We start from the raw sequence: 21,907 nt of genomic DNA, 5'->3' as shown, positions 1-21,907 counted from the left end.
TGTTTATCAGTCCATAGGCCGCCCTCAGGTAGGCCTTGCGAAGGACCCCTCCACGAGTAACAGCTTAGAGGATGCAAGCTTCTCAGCCTGGGGACTCACCAGCAGAAAGCATTTTTGAGAAGATGAGATGTGGGGAGAGTCCTGCAAAGTCACCTGGGCACAGTCAGGGAAACATCTGTGCAGGCAGTCACTGGAGGAATGAAGCAGGGCTCAAGTGAGTGTAGAAATGAGAATTGAAAAAAATTCATGTATAATTGAGTGACCGTGAAAGTATGCTTTGCTCTTTGTGAAAACCAACTGAGGCTACTGTTCCAGCCAGCAACAGACTAGTTTTCTCCCTTCCTTTTTCTGCAAGTGGGGATAGTGTTTGATTCATGCTGACTAGTTGTATGACCTTGGGGAAATTACTTAACCTGTCTGAGGTTTGGATTCCTTGTCTGTAAAATGGGGATCATGAGAGAACCAAGTCATGGGTTGCTGTGAGCATGAAACAGGGAAAGCACAGTGAAATAAGCTTAGCACAGTGCTGTCCATGTCAGCGATTCCTCCTGCTGCCATACTGATTTCTCTTCTTACAAAGCATCTTCTTCCTTCTCATCTACTCAAGGTCAGAGATTGTCATCACTGTTTCCCATGCTTATATAACAAGCACCTTGTAAAATAAAGTCCCCCTTCCATATCTGTACACCCATGTTCATAACAGTCTTACTTGAAATGGCCAAAAGGTGGAAGCAAATGGCCATGCATGGACAAAAGAACAAAGAAAATGTGGTGAATACGTACCATGAAACATTATTCAGCTGGAATGAGCCTTGAGAACATCACACTAAGTGAAATAAGATGGTCACAAGAGGAAAGATAATGTAAGATTCTACCTATAGGAGGTACCTAGAATAGTCAAATTCATAGACACAGAAAGACTGGTGGGATGGGAGGAAGGACGAGGGAGTTTTTATTTGACGGGTGTAGAGTTTCAGTTTGGGAAGATGAAAAGAGTTCTGGAGTTGGATGGTGGTGATGGCTGCACAACAGTATGAATACATTCAATGCTACTGGACTGTACTGTTAAAAAAGGTGAACATGGTAAATGCTGTATTTTACCACAATTTTGAAAATTAAAAAGCAAACTAAAAAATGAAGTGCCTCCAAGGTTTCCCGACATTTGGGGTGATAGAAAAGGATGAAAATGTTCTGAAAGCAGGTTGTGGTGATGGCTGCACATGTAAAGGTACTACAATTGAATTGGACACTTAAAATGGGTGAAGTTTATGTTATGTAAATTGTACTTCAATGAGATTGGATGCTGTTAAGCCAGAGGAGGAAATGGCAGTCCACTCCAATATTCTTGCCTGGAGAATCCTATGGACAGAGGAGCCTGACAGGCTACGGTCCATGGGGTTGCAAAGAGTCAGATAACACAGAGATTGAGCATGCACACACAAAGCTATTAAGAGCAAGCAAGCAAACACACACATGCTGTGATCCAGAAGAAACCTTGGGGGATGAAGGATTTGTTCACTGTCTTGATTGTGGTGATTTTTCATAGGTGTACACATATGTTAAAGCCCATCCAAGTACAGATTTAAATGTGCAGTTTACTGTATGTTAATTATATATCAATAAAACTGTGTTTTAAAAAGGCAGCACAGAATTCCCTATATAAACAAACTCCTTATGATTTGTTAAACAATGCCCCCTTTTGATGAAGACTTAGGCTTCAAATTTTATGCCCCATAAATGATATTTCAATAAATACCTTGGCATGGAAAAAAAGAAAAAAAATGCAGATATCATTTGCTGCCTCCTTCTCCCCCTCTCCTGCTTCCTCCCACTACAAGCAAGCCAGAAAGTCAGAACTTCCCAGGGAGGGTACCTGGGAACCTGTAATTTTACTGAGCATTCCTGAAAAATTCTTGTAATCAGACATGTTAGGGAAACATTGACTCAAACTTCACAAACTTGGATGTTCAAACCTGGGGGTCTGTAATCCCTTTTTCTTTGACCCCTAAACAACTCTATAAGTGTTCCATACAAACGATTCTAAATTTGGGTTTCCCTACTGTTGGGGGGTGAGCTTGAGTGAATACATATTCCCAGGCCCCACTCCCAGGGAGGATGTGTATGGTTGCCAGATTTTGCATAAATAAATAAAGAAATACTTAAATAAAATGTAGGGTACCAGTCAAATCTGAGTTTCAGACAAACACCAGATAACTTCTTTTACCATAAGTGGTTCCTTGCAATATCTGGGACACACATGTATAAAATAATTATCTGGCGTTTATCTGAAATCTAGATTTAACTGGGCATCCTGTATTTTATCTGGGAACCCTAAGTATGAGTCCTCAGGCCTGGGCTGAGCCTCAGATCTGCACTGTGGGTCTGCTCCCCATATAGTTCTGATGAGGGGGATCCCTAGAGCCTGTGTAGAGGATCCTTGATTGGGTTAACACATCAGGGTCAGGAGCCCCTCCTCAGGGTGGCCAGAGGACCCTGGTGTATCTCACCAGAGAGCACCCTTTAATGCTGGTCCAAGGAGGAAAAGGAGGCTGAGCAGCGCTAGAAGAAAACTGCCCCAGATCTGCAAAGCCGAAGGTGATGGATGTGGCGTCACTGCCCCTGAAGCCCGAGGGATGCTGCTGATCTCAGAGTGAGTATTGAGGCTGCCTATGGGACCCACACCCAGGATTCTGTCCAGAGTCTCTAAGCTTTGTTTATTTATATCTAGTCTCGTCCCAGAAAGGATTTTACACCTAGGGGGTCTCAGTCCACGCAGCACTCTTGGTTGCAGGGGTGAGATGAACACACTGTCTCTCTGGGACACGCACAACAGGTGTTAATTGTGTGCTCACAAGGACCGGGCACTGGGCTGGGGTTTTAGTTATAACCATCTCTTTCAGTCCTTGAGACAAGCCTGCAAAGACATTACTGCCGTTGGCCCCATTGGTGGGTGAGGAAATGGAGGTTCTGAGGGGTCCAGTGGCTTGAGCAAGAGCACACTGAGTGGGCCAGTGGCAGAGCTGGGGTTCTGACCCAGGCCTGTGTTGCTAACCACCCTCCACCCTGTCTCCCTACTGAGCTTTGATGGGCGAGTTTGGGGTTATGTTCTGATTAACCTGGGGCCATACCCCAGGGCCTACCCTTTAGGTCCTGATCCAGGGACATTTCTGATCTAAGGTGTGAGGACAGTTACCAGGTGTGGAGTGTCTGTTTCCACCAGACAATAATTTTGACTTTTTACACATAGATACTGAAAGGTTATGGTTGTGAGCAGTGAGTTACACTGGGGATTCACTGTCTCCAGAGGAGAGGCATTCAATCTGGGACCAGAGACGAGACTTGATCACTTGGAGCTTTTGTGTAGCAGAGTACGTGTATACCCGTGGCTAATTTGAATCAATGTATGGTAAAAATCACAATATTGTTAAGTAATTAGCCTCCAATTAAAATTAAACAAACAAAAGTATAAAAGGGATAGAGAAAGCTTCTGAAACAGACATCAGAAGGGGACAGAGACAGTGCCCCCTCGCTAGTTTTTGGCAAGGTATTTTATACCTGTTAGCAAACAGCTAATCAGATAAAAGAAACACCTCAAGACTGAGAGAGCTGCACCAAGCCCCTCTCCTATAACATGCATTTTGAGATAGCATTGGAACAAGGGGAGTCATCTCCAGCCATCAAACAATTGACATGAATCTTGAAGAAAGGCAGATTCCAAAGCAAATATATAGCTTCATTAACATAGCTTAAGAAAAACATTTCCATAAGAAAAACACATTGGTTAGCTCAAGGTTTGAGAAAAGTTAAGTTCAGGCAGAACCAGGTGTCACCATGAAACACAGGATTAGAAGAAACCTCCTTTAATTTTGTATTGTTGTTCAGTTGCTCAGTTGTGTCCGACTCTTTGTGATCCCATGGTCTGCAGCACGCTAGGCTTCCCTGTCCTTCACCATCTCCAGGAGCTTGCTCAAACTCATTTTCATTGAGTCGGTTATGCCATCTGACCATCTTTATCCTCTGTCGTCCCCTTCTCCTCCCGCCTTCAATCTTTCCCAGCATCAGGGTCTTTTCTAATGAGTCAGTTCTTTGCATCAGGTGACCAAAATATTGCAGTTTCAGCTTCAGCATCAGTCCTTCCAATGAATATTCAGGATTGATTTTCTTTACGATGGACTGGTTTGATCTCCTTGCAGTCCAAGGGACTCTCAAGAATCTTCTCCAACACCACAGTTCAAAAGCATCAGTTCTTTGGTGCTCAGCCTTCTTTATTATCTAACTCTCACATCCACACACAACTACTGGAAAAACCATAGCTTTGACTAGATGGACTTTTATCAGCAAAGTAATGTCTCTGCTTTTTAATATGCTGTCTAGGTTTGTCATAGCTTTTCTTCCAAGGAGCAAGTGTCTTTTAATTTCATGGCTGCAGTCACCATCTGCAGTGATTTTGGAGCCCAAGAAAATAAAGTTTGTCACTGTTTCCATTGTTTCCCCAACTATTTGCCAGGATGTGATGGGACTGGATGCCATGTTCTTAGTTTTTTGAATGCTGAGTTTTAATTTTGTAAAGAGAAGGAAAAAAACGTCTGCCACTCGCAGTTTATCTCCTCCTGCCACTTGGGGACCTCTGGCCTTCCCAACAAGGCTGATAACCCTTTCTATACTCTCTCAGTGCCCTGCACCGTTGGTAACACCCAGACTCAAGCATGCAAAGAACCCTGGCCGAGGTCTCAAAGCTAGGAAGTTGTAGAGCACTGATCTGCCTAAAAACGAAGCATCCATCTCTGCATCTTCAAAAGCACACACCTGCTTTCCATCCCTGCTTGCAAACTTCACTTTTCAGGAAAAGACACTACTTCTGGGCTGGTTGCTAGGCAACTCTTGCCTGTAATTCTGAGAAATTCCCAGTAGAGGGCGCCGGGACTCGCTCCTCCCTGGGACCCACCTGATGGGTCTGACCTTCACAGAATTGAGTCCTGTGGCTGCCTGTGTGTGTAGCTGAGGGCAAAGTGATGCGCTTTGGACCAGCTCCACCTTTGGCCGCATCTGAGCCCCGAGCTGCACGGAAGGTACCTCTGCCGCCCAAGCCCCACCCCGCAGGGGCCTGGACTCACCGAAGCTGGGTTTTCGATGACCAGTTCGTAGGTCAGCCCTCCAGTCCCGAACCTCAGGAGGTCTCCCGGTAAGAGCTTCACAGCCACGTTCTGAATGTGGCACTCATTGACAAAGGTGCCACTGCGGGAATTGAAGTCCTGGAGAACAAAGCTGCCCTCAGCCTCATTATATTCGATGAGCGCGTGATGGTTGTCGATGTCTGCAGACTGAAACGGGAGGAGGGGGGACAGTCAGAGCCGGGAAAACAGGAATAAGGAGGGAGGCCTTAGTCCTTACTAGTGATACTGACGCTGGGTGCCTCCATGTGCTAATGGCTTCATCTGATTGGATGGTCACTGCAGTCCTCCTTTTAAGGAGGATGCTGAAGTTCAGAGAGGTTAAGTGACTTGCCTAAGGCCACACAGCAAGTGAACAGAGGGCCATGGGCTCTGTTTGACACCAGACCCAGAACAGGTGCCCAAGTTGTTGAACAGACAGTCAGGCACCACAGAAGAGGCAAGAGGGAACTTGGGGGAACTTGTCAGGAATTGGCCGGTCTGTATTTCTAAGATCCTATGCAAGTATACTTTGGGTTGTCCCAAATGGCAAGACAGCAGAAATGGCCCAACACAAACCAGAAAGCTCAGCTGGCAAGTGACTCAACTACTTACTGCAAGTGTTAAAGTTAAGGGGAGGTTTTATAATGATTGTTGTTTTCATTTGTTTGTTCTATTCATTTTTAGAAGAACACGCTTTTCTTAACAATGCAGAAAATGAGAGCTAGAGAAAAACATAAAGAAGACATTAAAATCACTTAGACTCTTGTCCCCCAGAGGCAAGCACTGTCTGAACACAGCGATTCACATCCTTCCAGTCTTTTTCCTATGTTTACCATCTTTCTATTTATGAAATAAATAAATTTCTAAAATAAAATTTTCTCATCTTTTTCTTTTTTGTTAATTTATATCCTACTAATTTATTTATTTTGGGCATGGCATATGGGATCTAGTTCCCCCACCAGGGATCAAACCTGCACCCCTTGCACTGGAGGATCAGAATTTTAACCATGGGACCACCAGGAAAATCCCACAACAGGTTTTATAACTACTTTTTAAAAGGCTTGGTTTTCCCATGTGATTGATTATTTCTAGTGCTTCTTAAAAGCTAATCAGAATTTATCTAACCAAAGATGATCTGGTTTTCAGTAGGGGCCCTGGTGTGACCACATTTCACCCTAAAGAAAGGGATTTCAGACAGTGAACTGGCAGTGGGGGCAGAGGGCTCCTATGCAATTTCACTTTAATAAGAAGAGTGAGAAAAACTCAGCACCAAGGAGGAAATATCACATCCCATCTGCCTGGGTGCCCTGGACTATGGGCTGCAGGGTGTGTATGAAGTTTTCTGTCTTTTCAGCACACTGCCTATGAGCCATCCACTCCAGCCTGAGACTTCACAATTATTTTCTAAGTTAATTCTCCTCAGAGTGCCTCACTCAACTTTCATAAAGAGTACTTGGACTTAGAAATCTATACTAACATCCCACTTATATTATATACACATCCCACATCTTCACAATAATCCAAAGGGGCACTGCCTCATTTAAACATTTCCCTGGTGGCTTAGATGGCAAAGAGTATACCTGCAATGCGGGAGACATGGGTTCGATCCCTGGGTTGAGAAAAGCCCCTGGAGGAGGGTATGGCAGTCCACTCCAGTATTCTTGCCTGGAGAATCCCCACGGACAGAGGGGCCTGGTGAGTTACGTCCATGGGGTTGCAAAGAGCTGGACATGACTGAGCAACTGAGCATAGCACAGATAGTTGATTTACAATGTTGTGTTAGTTTCTGGTGTGTAGCAAAGTGATTACATCACACACACTCACACACACATATAACATATCCTTTTTCATATTCTTTTCCATTACCGGTTAGTACAAGATATTGAATATAGTTCCCTGCGCTATGCAGTAGGTCTGACAGTTCCTGACTTTTTAGATGAGGAAACGGAGGCACGGAATGATGAGGTGTGCCCACGTCACCGAGCTTGACTCGCCTGGCTTTGCACCCAGGTTTGCCTGATTCAAATGGCTGTGCCCTTCCCCACTTTGCAAATTCCTACCAATCACTTGGACATTTAAATGTTGAAACACAAGAAGAAAGCAGGAGTAGCTACATTAATTTCAGATAGAACCGACTAGAGCAAGGAAGGTTATCAGGGATAAAGAGAGGTGTTATATTATGATAAGGGGATTGATTCTCTAAGATGATGTAACAGTCCTTCGTTACATGTGCCCAACAATAAAGCATCAAAATATGGGAGACAAAAACTGACAGAACTGCAGGAAGAAACAGACGAATCCATCATGACAGCTAGAGACCACAGCATCCCTCTGTCAGTAATGGGCAGACCCAGCAGGCAGAGAATTAGTAAGAATAAAGTTGATCTGAACAGCACTATCAATCATTTGGATCCAACAGACAGCCACACAACTTCACCCATCAACCAATCACACATCCTTCTCAAGCTCATGTGGAACACTCGCCAAACAGACCACATTCTGGGCCACAAAACATACTCCAACAAATGTAAAGAGAATAGAAATTATGCAAAGTATGTGCATACCAGACCACCTGACCTGCCTCTTGAGAAACCTGTATGCAGGTCAGGAAGCAACAGTTAGAACTGGACATGGAACAACAGACTGGTTTCAAATAGGAAAAGGAGTCCGTCAAGGCTGTATATTGTCACCCTGCTTATTTAACTTATATGCAGAGTACCTCATGAGAAATGCTGGGCTGGAGGAAGCACAAGCTGGGATCAAGTTTGCCGGGAGAAATATCAATAACCTCAGATATGCAGATGACACCACTCTTATGGCAGAAAGTGAAGAACTAAACAGCCTCTTGATGAAAGTGAAAGAGGAAAGGGAAAAGTTGGCTTAAAGCTCAACACTCAGAAAACTAAGATCATGGCATCTGGTCCCATCACGTCATGGCAAATAGATGGGGAAACAGCGGAAACAGTGGCTGACTTTATTTTTCTGAGCTCCAAAATCACTGCAGATGGTGATTGCAGCCATGAAATTAAAAGATGCTTACTCCTTGGAAGGAAAGTTATGACCAACCTAGATAGCATGTTAAAAAGCAGAGACATTACTTTGCCAACAAAGGTCCATCTAGTCAAGGCTATGGTTTTTCCAGTGGTCATGTGTGGATGTGAGAGTTGGGCTGTGAAGAAAGCTGAGTGCCAAAGAATTAATGCTTTTGAACTGTGGTATTGGAGAAGACTCTTGAGAGTCCCTTGGACTGCAAGGAGATCCAACCAGTCCATCCTAAAGGAGATCAGTCCTGGGTGTTCACTGGAAGGACTGACGTTGAAGCTGAAACTCCAATACTTTGGCTACCTGATGCAAAGAGCTGACTCATTTGAAAAGACTCTGATGCTGGGAAAGATTGAAGGCAGGAGGAAAAGGGGATGACAGAAGATGAGATGGTTGGATGGCATCACCAACTCGATGGACATGGGCTTGGGTGGACTCCAGGAGTTGGTGATGGACAGGGAGGCCTGGCATGCTGTGGTTCATGGGGTGGCAAATAGTCAGACACGACTGAGCGACTGAACTGAACTGAACTGAACTGTTTTCAGACCACATTGGAATTAAACTAGAAACCACTACCAGAAAGATAGATCGAAAATCCCCAGATATTTGGAGATTAAACAACACATTTCTAAACAACAGATGGGTCAAAGAGGAAGTCTCACAAGAAATAAAACAAATTATCTTGAGTTAAATGAAAATGCAAATACAACCTATGAATATTTGACAGATGGAGTGAAAGCAGCTCCTGGAGAGAAATTTATGGCATTGCACGCATATATTAGAAAAGAAGAAAGATCTAAAATCAGTAATATAAGCTTCCACCTTATAAAACTAGAGAAAGAAGACCGATACAAGCCTACTGCAAGCAGAAGAAGAAAAAAAGCAATGAATGAAATAACAAAACAGGAAAATAACAGAGAAAAGTCAGCAAAATCAAGAGCTTTCTTAAAAAAAAAAATCAATAAAATGGACAAACCTCTACTAGGATAATCAAGAAAAAAAGAGAGAAGATATAAATTACTAAAATCAGAAATGAAACAGAAGCCATGATCCCTGAAGGGATAAAAAACGAATATTATGAATTCTGAGGGGCTTCCCAGGTGGTACAGTGGTAAAGAATCCACCTGCCAATGCAGGAGACGCAAGAGATACGGGTTCCATCCCTGGGTTAGGAAGATCCCCGGAGTAGGAAATGGAAACCACTTTAGTATTCTTGCCTGGAAAAATCCCATGGACAGAGGAGTTGATAGACTACAGTCCATAGGGTTGCAAAGAGTCAGACATGACTGAGCATGCACGCAATGCATGAATAATTCTATGTCCACACATTTTATAATTTAATGAAGTGGATCAATTCCTTGAAAGACACAATCTGCCAAAACTCAAACAAACAGAAAAAATACCCTGAATAGACTCATATCTATTAAAGAATTTGAATCAGTAATGAATAACCTTTCAAAATGGAAAGTACCAGACCTGGGTGGGTTCACTGGTAAATTTTCCAAATATTAAGGAAAGATCATGAACTCCTTATTGCCAAATTCAGACTTACATTGAAGAAAGTAGGGAAAAGCACTAGACCATTCAGGTATGACCTAAATCAGATCACTTATGATTATACAGTAGAAGTGACAAATAGATTTAAGGGATAAGATCTGATAGACAGAGTGCCTGAAGAACTATGGACAGAGGTTCGTGACATTGTACAGGAGGCAGGGAGCAAGACTATCCCCAAGAAAAAGAAATGCAGAAAGGCAAAATGGTTGTCTGAGGAGGTCTTACAAGTAGCTAAGAAAAGAAGAGAAGCAAAAGGCAAATGAAAAAAGGAAAGATATACCCATTTGAATGCCGAGTTCCAAAGAATAGCACAGAGAGATAAGAAAGCCTTCCTCAGTGATCAATGCAAAGAAATAGAGGAAAACAATAGAATGGGAAAGACTACAGATCTCTTCAAGAAAATTAGAGATACCAAGGGAAAATTTCTGCAAAGATGGGCACCATAAAGGATAGAAATGGTATGGGCCTAACAGAAGCAGAAGATATTAAGAAGAGGTGGCAAAAATACACAGAAGGACTATATAAAAAAAGATCTTCATGACCCAGATAACCAGGATGGTGTGATCACTGGACTAGAGCCAGACATCCTGGAATACGAAGTGTAGTGGGCCTTAGGAAGCATCACTATGAACAAAGCTAGTGGAGGTGATGGAATTCCAGTTGAGCTATTTCAAATCCTAAAAGATGATGCTGTGAAAGTGCTGCATTCAACATGCCAGCAAATTTGGAAAACTCAGCAGTAGCCCAGGACTGGAAAAGGTCAATTTTCATTCCAATCCCAAAGAAGGGCAATGCCAAAGAATGTTCAAACTACAGCACAATTGCACTCATCTCACATGTTAGCAAAGTAATGATCAAAATTCTTCAAGCCAGGCTTCAACAGTACTTTAACCATGAACTTCCAGATGTTCAAGCTGGATTTAGAAAAGGTAGAGGAATCAGATATCAAATTGCCAACATCCATTGGATCACTGAAAAAGCATGAGAGTTCCCCCCAAAAAAATCTACTTCTGCTTTATTGACTGCGACAAGCTTTTGCTTGTGTGGGTCACAACAAACTGTGGAAAATTCTTCAAGAGACGGGAATATCAGACCACCTGACCTGCCTCCTGAGAAATCTGTATGGAGGTCAAGAAGCAACAGTTAGAACTGGGCATGGAACAACAGACTGGTTCCAAATTGGGAGAGGAGTACGTCAAGGCTGTTTATTGTCACCCTGTTTATTTAACTTATATGCAGAGTACATCATGTGAAATGCCAGGCTGGATGAAGCACAAGCTGGAATCAAGATTGCCGGGAGAAATATCAATAACCTCAGATATGCAGATGACACCACCCTTATGGCAGAAAGTGAAGAACTAAAGAGCCTCTTGATGAAAGGGAAAGAGGAGAGTGAAAAAGTTGGCTTAAAGCTCAACATTCATAAAACTAAGATCATGGCATCCGGTCCCATCCCTTCATGGTAAATAGATGGGGAAACAATAGAAACAGTGACAGACTTTATTTTTGGGGGCTCCAAAATCACTGCAGATGGTGACTACAGCCATGAAATGAAGACGCTTGCTCCTTGGAAGAAAAGCTATGACCAACCTAGACAGCATATTAAAAAGCAGAGACAAAAAAAAAAAAAAAAAAGCAGAGACATTACTTTGCCAACAAAGCTCCATCTAGTCAAAGCTATGGTATTTCCAGTAGCCATGTATGAACGTGAGATTTGGACCATAAAGAAAGCTGAGTGCCAAAGAATTGATGTTTTTGAACTGTGGTGTTGGAGAAGACTCTTAAGAATCCCTTGGACGGCAAGGAGGTCCAACCAGTCAATCCTAAAGGAAATCAGTCCTGAATATTCATTGGAAGGACTGATGCTGAAGCTGAAACTCCAATACTTTGGCTACCTGATGCGAAGAACTGACTCACTGGAAAAGATCCTGATGCTGGGAAAGATTGAAGGCAGGAAGAGAAGGGTTCGATAGAGAATGAGATGGTTGCATGGCATCACTGATTCAATGGACATGAGTTTGAGCAAGCTCTGGGAGTTGGTGAAGGACAGGGAAGCCTGGCATGTGGCAGTCCATGGGGTCGCAAAGAGTCAGACACGACTGAGTTACTGAACTGAACTGAAGAATGATATCAGTTCTCTATAATCTCTTTTGGAAAAAAGAAGAGGGAGTACTCCCTAACTCATTCTGTGAGGCCAACCTTACTCTAATACCAAAATCAGATAAAGATATTACAAGACAAGAAAACTACAGACCAGTTCTCCCTTTCCAGAAAGATGCAAAACCCTCAACAAAATATTAGCTAATTGAATCCAATAACATATAAAAAGAATTATACACTACAATCAAGTGGGATTTATTCCAGGTATGCAAAGATTTGGAAATCAATGTAATCTATCACATCAATAATGTAAAGAAGAGAAATTACATTACCTTATCAGTAGATTGAAAAAAGAGCATTTGACAAAATTTAACACCCATTCATAATAAACCTGGTGGGTTCTCTCATGGCTCAGATGGTAAAGAATCTGCCTGCAATGCAGGAGACCTGGGTTCGATCCCTGCATTGGGAAGACCCCTGAAGGAGGGCATGGCAACTCACTCCAGTATTCTTGCCTGGAGAATCCCCATGGACAGAGAAGCCTGGATGGTTACAGGCCATGCAGTCACAAAGACATGGACATGACTGAGCGACCTAAGCACAGTGTACATGATAAACCAACAAACCACCACAACAACTCTTGGCAAATTAGGAATGAAGGGGAACAACCTCAACCTGATAAAGTACATCAATAAAACCCCTAAAAACTAACATCATACTTAATGGTGAGAGACTAGAAAGTTTCCAATTAAAATCAAGAATAAGGCAAAGATGTCCCCTTTCACCACTCATTTTCAACACTATTTTATGTCATAGCTAATGCAATAAGACAAGAAAAGAGAATAAAACATTATCGATTGGGAAGGAAAAAAATCTTCTCTGGTGAGGTGTCTGTTCAGATCTTTTGCCCATTTTGTAGACTGCATGATTGTTTATGCAGAAAATCCCAAAGAATTGACAAATAGTCCTCCTGGAACTAATAAGCAATTATAGCAAGGTTTCAGGATACAAGATTAATATGCAAAAGTCAACTGGTATCTTATAAACCAACAGTGAACAACTGGAATTTGAAATTAAAAACACAATACTGCTTAACATTAGCACCAAAAAAAGAGAAAGAAATACTTAGGAATAAATCTAAGTATAAATTTTATTCACTAAGTATAAATTTATTTATTCAAATAAAATACTTTGCTATATGAAAAAAAGAGCTATGAAGAAAACTATAAAATGTTGAGGAAAGACATCAAAGTAGTTTAAATAAATGAAGAGATATTTCATGTTTATTTGAAATTCCTTAACGACATATGATATTTAACATCTTTCCATATGCTTATTTTACATCTGTATATCCTTTAAAAAATTTATTTATTTAGCTGCACCAGGTCTTAGTGCAGCATGCGCGATCTAGTTTCTTGACCAAGGATTGAACCCAGACCCCTCCACTGGGAGCCCAGGGTCTTAACCACTAGACCACCAGGGAAGTCCATGCATATCTTCTTTGGTGAGGTGTCTCTTCAGATCTTTTCCCCAGTTTTAAGTTGCGATGTTTGTTCTCTTATTGACTCATTAATTTTATTTATTTATTTTACATTGATTTGTAATGTTATTTACTTTCTGCTTTACAGCAAAGTGATTCAGATATACATACATACAGGTTTTTTAAAATATTCTTGTCCATTATGGGTTTATTATAGGATACTGGCTATGGTTTCCTGTGCTATATGGTAGGATCTTGTTGCTTATATATTCTATATTTAATCGCTTACATCTGCTAACTCCAACCTTCCGCTCCATCCCTCCTCCAGCCCCCTCTCCCTTGGGAACCACAAGTCTGTTCTCTATATCCACGAAGACTCGTTTATTTTGGATACATGCTTTCAGCATCTTTATTTCTCATTGCTTATACATTACATTTTTATTTGTAATTTGTATTACATCTTTATTTGTAATTGCCATAAATTGGAAGCAACCAAGATATCCTTTAAAAGGTAAATGAATAAACAAATTATGGTACATCTATACTATTAAATAATAATGATTAAAAATAAATGAGTTATCAAATCACAAAAATACATGGAGGAATCTTAAATGCATATTGCTTAGAGAAAAAACCTAGTCTGATATGGTTACATACTATATGATTTCAACTATATGAAATTCTGGAAAAAGTAAAAATTATAGGGACAGTAAAAAGATCAGTGCTTGCCAGGGGCCCAGGGGCTTGAGGAGAATAGGGGATTTTAAGGCAGTGAAATTATTCTGTATGATATTGTAATGGTGGAGACTTGTCACCACACATTTGTCAAAACCAAACAATGTACAACACAAAAAGTGAGTCTTAATGTAAACTACGGACTTGGTTAACAATAACACATCAATATTGGTTTGTCAATTGTAACAAATATACTGCACTGATAAGAAATGTTAATAACAGGGGAAACTGTGTGTGTCGGGTATGGTGGGATATATGGGAACTCTCTGTATTATCCGATCAATTTCCTATAAACCTAAAACTGTTTGAAAAAAATAAGGCATTAAAAAACCATGAAAACACATTAGTTCTTTGGAAAATGCCACCCATATCATCATCTCCACCATCCCCCTTGATCTTTGTGTCCTATGGACCTTTAGTATTACCCATGAGTATGAGAAATTCTGTGTGTTACATTTTGCTTTTCTCTTCCCAGGCTTCACTACTTTCAGTTCCCTAAAAGCTGACAAGCCATTATTAAGAAATCAAACCAAGCAGGAAGTTTTAAATGACTTCACAAAATTGCGTGAGCCTCTACCACATGTTAGGCAAGGAAAGAGCTTCCTAGTTCTCCCTATAATATCACTTGTTCCCTTTACTTGGAAAATTGCTAAATGGTCCTATTGGACAGAAGTCTTGCTGCTAACACAGACTGACTGTGTAAGTTCCATCTTGTTGAGCTGTCCTACTATGAGATAAACTGTTGTTTATTATTATCATCATCATCATCATCTAACATATATTGAGAACTTCCTGTGAACTGGGCCCTGCGGAAGCATGTTGTGTGCATTCTTTCATTTAATCTGCGTGATAGCCCTACGAAGTGAAGTGAACTGAAGTGAAGTCGCTCAGTTGTGTCCGACTCTTTGCGACACCGAGGATTGTACCCTACCAGGTTCCTCTGTCCATGGGATTCTCCAGGCAAGAATACTGGAGTGGGTTGCCATTTCCTTCTCCAGCGAATCTTCCTGACCCAGGGATCGAACCCGGGTCTCCCGCATTGGAGGCAGATGCTTTAACCTCTGAGCCACCAGGGAAGCCCAATATAAGGATCCTATTATTATCTCCAATTTAGAGATGAAGAAGCTGAGACTCAAAAGGTGAAGAGGACAGCATTATCTTGATACCAAAACCAGACAAAGACACTACAAGAAAACTACAGACCAATATTTCTTATGAACACTGATACCAAGATCCTCAACAAAATATGAAAACTGAAGCCAACAGTATGTTAAAAGGATCATACACTATGACCAGATGGGATTTATTCCTGGAATGAAGAAGTGATGGTTCAACATATGAAAATCAATCCATGTAATATATCATATTAACAGAAAGAGGAAAAAAAAGTGATCATCTCAATTGAAGTGAAAAAGCATGTGATAAAATGCAACACTTTTTCCTGATAAAAGTACTCACTAAAACGAAATAGAAGGAAATTACTTCAACATAATAAAGGCCAAATATGAAAAGTTCACAGGTAGCATCATACGCAAAGGTGAAAGACTGAAAGCTTTTCCTCTAAAATCAAGAACAAGATGCCTGCTTTTACCACTTCCATTCAACAAACTATTGGAAGCCTTAGCCAGACCAAATAAGCAAGGAAAAGGAGTAAAGGAATCCAAATTGGAAAGGAAGAAGTAAAATGATCTCTGTTCAGAAACCACATTATCTAATATGTACTAAATCCTAAAGCGTCCTTGAAAAAACAACCCTGTTAGAACTAATAAACAAAATTCAGTAGCAAAGTGGTAGGATACAAAATCAACACACAAACACTGGTTGTATTTCTATATAGTCACAGTGAACAACCTGAGAAGGAAGTTAAATAATTTCAGAGACCTGGCATTCCAGTGGTTAAGATGCTGCAATTCCACTGCAGGGCATGCAAGTTTGATCACTGGTCAGGGACTAAGATCCCACCTGCTGCACAGCTCAGCCAAAATTTTTTTTTTAAGTTAAATTAAAAGAGGAAATAATTTCATTTAAAATAGCATCAAAAAGAATAATACTTTAGAATAAATTCAACAAAGGTGGTAAAAGATATATACACTGAAAACTATAAAGTGTTGCTGGCAGAGATTAAAGAAGGACAAATAAATGGAGAGACACCCTGTAGTCATGGATTGAAAGACTTATATTGTTTAAGATGTCATTACTACCCAGAAGGATCTACAGATTCAATACAATCCTTATCAAAATCCCAATAGCAATTTTTGTAGAAACAGAAAAATCCATCCTAAAATTCATACGGAATCTCAGTGGAACTGAATAGCCAAAAGGATCATGAAAAAGAAAAAGTTGGAGGTCTCACACTTACTGATTTCAAAACTTACTTTTGATAGGTGCAAAGCTACACTAATCGAAACAATGTGATACTGACATAAGGTCAGGCATATAGACGAATGGAACAGGATAAACAGCACAGAAATAAACCTTTGCATGTATGGTTAAATGATTTTCCACAGGGCTGCTAAGATCATTCAGTGGGTGAAAGAACAGTATTTTCAATAAACGATACTGGGGAAAAAACTGCAAAAGAATTAAGTTAGACTCTTAACAGTGTATACAAAAAATAGCTCAAAGTGGGTCAAAGACTTATTGCTGTGCTTGCTCACTTATGTCCGACTCTCTGTGACCTCATGGACTCTAGCTCACCAGGCTCCTTTATCCATGGGATTTTTCCAGGCAAGAATACTGGAGTCAGTCGTCACTTCCTCCTCCAGGGGATCCTCCCGACTCGGGATTGAACCTGTATCTTCTGAGTCTCCTGCACTGCAGGAGGATTCTTCACCACTGAGCCACTGGAGAAGCCTGGATGAAAGACTTAAACATAGCTTAAAACTATAAAACTTTTGTTTCTTTTTTCATTTATTTTTATTAGTTGGAGGCTAATTACTTTACAATATTGTAGTGGGTTTTGTCATACATTGACATGAATCAGCCATGGAGTTACATGTATTCCCCATCCAGATCCTCCCTCCCACCTCCTTCTCCACCCGATTCCTCTGGGCCTTCCCCGTGCACCAGGCCCGAGCACTTGTCTCATGCATCCATCCTGGGTTGGTGATCTGTTTCACCCTAGATAATATACATGTTTCGATGCTGTTCTCTCAAACTATAAAACTTTTAGAGGAAAACATAGAAGGAAAGCTTTATGACATTGGATTTGGTCATGCTTTTTTGGATATGGTACCAAAAGCATAGGCAACAAAAATAAAATAGATAAATTCAACTATATAAAAATTTAAAACTTCTGTGAATCAAAGGACACAATTAACAGGGTGAAAGGCCATCTACAGAATGGGAGAAAGTACTTGCAAATCATGTAACTGAAAAGGTTAATATCAGGAATATGGGGCTTCCCAGGTGGTGTTAGTGGTAAAGAATCCCCTTGCCAATGCGGGAGCTGTAAAAGACAAGGGCCAATCCCTGGATCAGGAAGATCCCCTGGAGGAGGGCATGGTAACCCACTCCAGTATTCTTGCCTGGAGAATCCCATGGACAGAGGAGCCTGGTGGACTACACTCCATGGGGTCTCAAAGAGTTGTACTCGACTGAACACTTAGCACGCACACACAAGAATATACAGGGAATTCCCTGGTGGCCCAGTGGTTAAGAATCTATTTTCCAATGCAGGGGACAAGGATTTGATCCCTGATCGGGGAACTAAGATCCCACATGCTATGGGGCACTAAACTTGCATGCTGTAACTACTAAGCCCAAGCATCACAACCAGAGAGAAGGCCAGGCACCACAATGAAGAGCTCGTGTGCTGCAACAAAAGATCCCACGTGCTACAACTAAGGCCTGACAGAGCCAAGGAAATACATCAATATTTTAAAAAGAATACATAGAGAACTCCTATAACTCAACAACAAAACACCCCAAATAACCTGATCGAATATGGCAAAGAACTGGAATAGACATTTCTCCGAAGAAGATACACAAATGGCCAACAAACAGAAAAGATGCTCAACATTACTAATCATTACGGTAATGCAAATCAAAACCACAACGAGATACCACCTCATACCACTTGGATGGCTACTATCTCCCATCCAAGTACTAACAAGGCCCGACCCTGCTTAGCTTCCAAGATCAGACGAGATCGGGCGCGTTCAGGGTGGTATGGCCGTAGACAGATGGCTACTATCAAAAACAAGCAAACAACGGAAAATGACATGTGTTGGCGAGGATGTGGAGGAAGTGGAACACTTAGGCACCGTTGAGAATGTAAAACGGTGCAGCTGATAAGAAAAATTGTATGGTGGCTTCTTGAAAAATTTAGTATAAAATTATCATCTGATTCAGCAAGTCCACTTCTGGGCATATACCCAAAAGAACTGAAATCAGGAACTTGAAGAGACATCTGTACACTCATGTTTATGGCAGCATGATTCACAGTTGGGCCTTGCTGGGGGCTCAGACAGTAAAGAATCTGCCTGCAATGCAGGAGACCCGGGTTCAGTCCCTGGGTTGGGAAGATCCCCTGGAGAAAAATGCCAACCCACTCCAGTATTCTGACCTGGAGAATTCCATGGAGAGAGGGTACAGTCCATGGGGTCGCAGAGTTGGACACGACTGAGCGACTAACACTAACTATTCACAATTGCCAAAAGGTGGAAGCAACTCATGTGCCCATCGACTGATGAGTGGATAAGCAAAATGTGACCCATCCATGCAGTGGAATATTATTCAGCTTTAAGAGCTGGGCTCAAGTTCAGCTCTCCCATTTCTTAGCAGGGTGACCTTGGGCAAGTGATACCTCAGTTTCCTCATCTGTAAATGAGGCTAACATTAGGACAGTTATTGGTGACATAACACAAATAAAAGCATGTATATGTTTTTAGAACAAAACACAGAGCGAATGCAAAATGTTCTCTATTGTGAGCAGGAGGATGTGCTCTGGAGTCGGAAAGCCTGGAGTTCAAGCCCCACCTCTGCTACTCTCCAGCTGGGCAGCCCAGGGCATGGGTCTTTGCTTCTCTGCTGTTGCTCCTTGAGCTGCAAAAGTGAGTTTCATAAGCTAGGCTTCACAGAACTGACAAAAGGTACTGCTTGATGAAGTGTTCAAAGTAGTAGGAAGACATTTTTGAAATTAATGTGTGTGTGTATGTGTTTGATCTATTTCTTTTTAACTTTTAGGTTATTGGCTGTCCTGTCTGTCCCCTTACCCCAGCCCCCCACTGCCCCAGAAAGGGATGGAGTGCAGAAATAGTAGGAAAACAGGGTTTTCTAAAGAATAAGGATATGAGGTAATGGCCAGGGGCTGGTAGGACTGCGAGTCTGGGAGTGGAATGAAACAGGAAGTTTCTCTGCTTCCCCATCGGCTAGATCCTCCCTCCTGGTCTCCCTGGGAGAGCCCTGGGGATGAGCAAGGCTCCGCAGAGTCTGGTACCAGCGCCCCAGCCTCCCTCTGTGACCTCAGGCAGGATCCTCAGCCTATCTGTGCCCCAGCAACCTCAATGGGGCAGACTACAGCCCTTACCTCCTAAGGATGGAATGAGTTAATATACTCGCAAGTGCAAAGAGCAGGGCCTGACACGGAGCAAGCCCTCAGTAACCGTCAGCTGTCCCTGTTATTAACACCCCTGACCCGGCAACAGTTTCCTGGCTCCCCCACCTCTCTGACTGCTTCCAGGTCTCCACGCCAGGCTCCTTTCCCCTCAGATGCTCCCTGGGATTCTAGGGTTGTGTCTGTTTCCTCCTCGCTCTGTTTCTATGGGCTGGGGCTGCTGCACCACCTCCTGGACTCTTGGATGTGTATTTCCAACCCCTGGTTCATCTCCAGGTCCCAAACTGCCCGGAGGCTTTCTGAATGCTGAGGTGCTCATTCAACAATCCTGCCCCCTCCATTCTTGATAATCATATTATCACCCTCCAGCTCATCCAGCCATCTTTCTCCATGGCCCCTGTTGTTGAGCCACTGCTTCTTCCAAACAACTGTCAAACCAGTTTCATAGCAATGGTCCAGGCAGGCGGGAGTATTAATGTGGTGAGCAGAATGGTCTCTCAAAGATGTTGTTGAGTCACTAAGTCGTGTCTGACTCTTTGTGACTCCATGGACTGAAGCACACCAGGCTCCTCTCTCCTCCAGTATCTCCCAGAGTTTGCTCAAATCCATGTCCATTGAGTCAGTGACGCTATCTAACCATCTCATTCTCTGCCATCCTCTTCTTTTACCTTTAATCTTTCCCAGCATCAGGGTCTTTTCCAATGATTCAGTTCTTTGAATCAGGTGGACAAAGTACTGGAGCTTCAGCTTTAGCATCAGTCCTTCCAATCAATATTCAGGGTTAATTTCCTTTTGGATTGACTGTTTTGATCTCCTTGCAGTCCAAGGAACTCTCAAGAGTCTTCTCAATCCACGGTTTGAAAGCATCAATTCTTCAGTGCCCAGCCTTCTTTATGGTCCAACGCTCACATCCATACACGACTACAGGAAAAACCATAGCTTTCACTCAAAAATGCCCACGCCCTGATCTCTGGAAATATAATCCATTATGTGGCAAAAGGGACCATGCAGATGTAATCAGTGATCTTAAAATAGGGAGGCTATCCTAGTTTATCCAAGTGGAAGCAGAGAATTTACTCTGGCTAGTTTGGAAAGAAGAGATGGGGATCTTGCTGAGCCTTCACTTAACAGCCCCAATGCTCCTCTTCCTGGGAAAGGAACTAGTAGTAAAGAATCTGCCTGCCAATCCAGGAGACACAAGAGACATGGGTTCGATCCCTGGGTCAGGAAGATCCCCTGCAGCAGGAAATGGCAACCCACTCTAGTATTCTTGCCTGAAAAATCCCATGGACAGAGGAGCCTGGCGGGCTACAGTCGATAAGGGTCGCTAAGAGTGGGACACAGAGTGAGCACGTACACAAATTTCCTCCTTACCGAGATCCCCCACTAGATGGTGCCACCTCAGCCAGTGGCGTGAATGAGGATCTCTAGACTATAGACAGTATGTTTCACTGACAGCCCCACCCTGGATTCCACAGGGTGGGAATCTCCCTAGCTTAGCCAATTACCTTGTCATTTCAGTTAACCTACAAGGGATTTCCAATACTTAGATGTTCCCAAAGCTAAATTTACAGGATAAAAGCTTTTTAGTTTCATTTTTAGAAGTTTGAGTCAGCCCAGTCTGAAACTCAGCCCCACCTCCCCCACCTAGCTATGTGATTTGGGCAAGTCCCTTAATTTTTCTGAGTTCCATTTCCACGTCTTCAAATGAGGATAATAATGATAAGAGTAGTTCTTACCCACACAGGATTTGTTTTGAGGATATAATTCTATAAATATATATAGAACATACATAAAAGATAAATAAAGTCATGAGAGATATGATAGTTCAGTTCAGTCGCTCAGTAGTGTCCGACTCTTTGTGACCCCATGAATCGCAGCACGCCAGGCCTCCCTGTCCATCACCAACTCCCGGAGTTTACCCAAACCCATGTCCATCCAGTCGGTGATGCCATCCAGCCATCTCATCCTCTGTTGTTCCCTTCTCCTCCTGCCCCCAATCCCTCCCGGCATCAGGGTTTTTTCCAATGAGTCAACTCTTTCCATGAGGTGGCCAAAGTATTGGAGTTTCAGCTTCAGCATCAGTCCTTCCAATGAACACCCAGGACTGATCTCCTTTAGGATGGACTGGTTGGATCTCCTTGCAGTCCAAGGGACTCTCAAGAGTCTTCTCCAACACCACAGTTCAAAAGTATCAATTTTTCAGCATTCAGCTTTCTTCATAGTCCAACTCTCATATCCATACATGACCACTGGAAAAACCATAGCCTGGTAATAAGCACT

At 42.2% G+C, this 21,907-nt stretch overlaps 1 protein-coding gene across 5 annotated transcripts in view; it reads right to left on the bottom strand.

The window, feature by feature from the left end:
* The window catches only part of FHAD1 (forkhead associated phosphopeptide binding domain 1), a 162,413-nt gene that overhangs the window by 121,788 nt on the left and 18,718 nt on the right, over positions 1-21,907 (bottom strand). For all 5 annotated transcript variants that reach the window (XM_020873708.2, XM_020873709.2, XM_020873711.2 and 2 more), the window contains exon 3: positions 5,115-5,321. In XM_020873708.2, the coding sequence (XP_020729367.2) occupies positions 5,115-5,321 (207 nt within the window). The remainder of the gene's footprint in view (positions 1-5,114; positions 5,322-21,907) is intronic.

This window comes from Odocoileus virginianus, chromosome 11 (assembly GCF_023699985.2).
Source record: "Odocoileus virginianus isolate 20LAN1187 ecotype Illinois chromosome 11, Ovbor_1.2, whole genome shotgun sequence".
NCBI classification, from domain to species: domain Eukaryota; kingdom Metazoa; phylum Chordata; class Mammalia; order Artiodactyla; family Cervidae; genus Odocoileus; species Odocoileus virginianus.
Note: the sequence above shows the minus strand (reverse complement) of the source record. Positions and strands in the feature narration are given on the sequence as shown.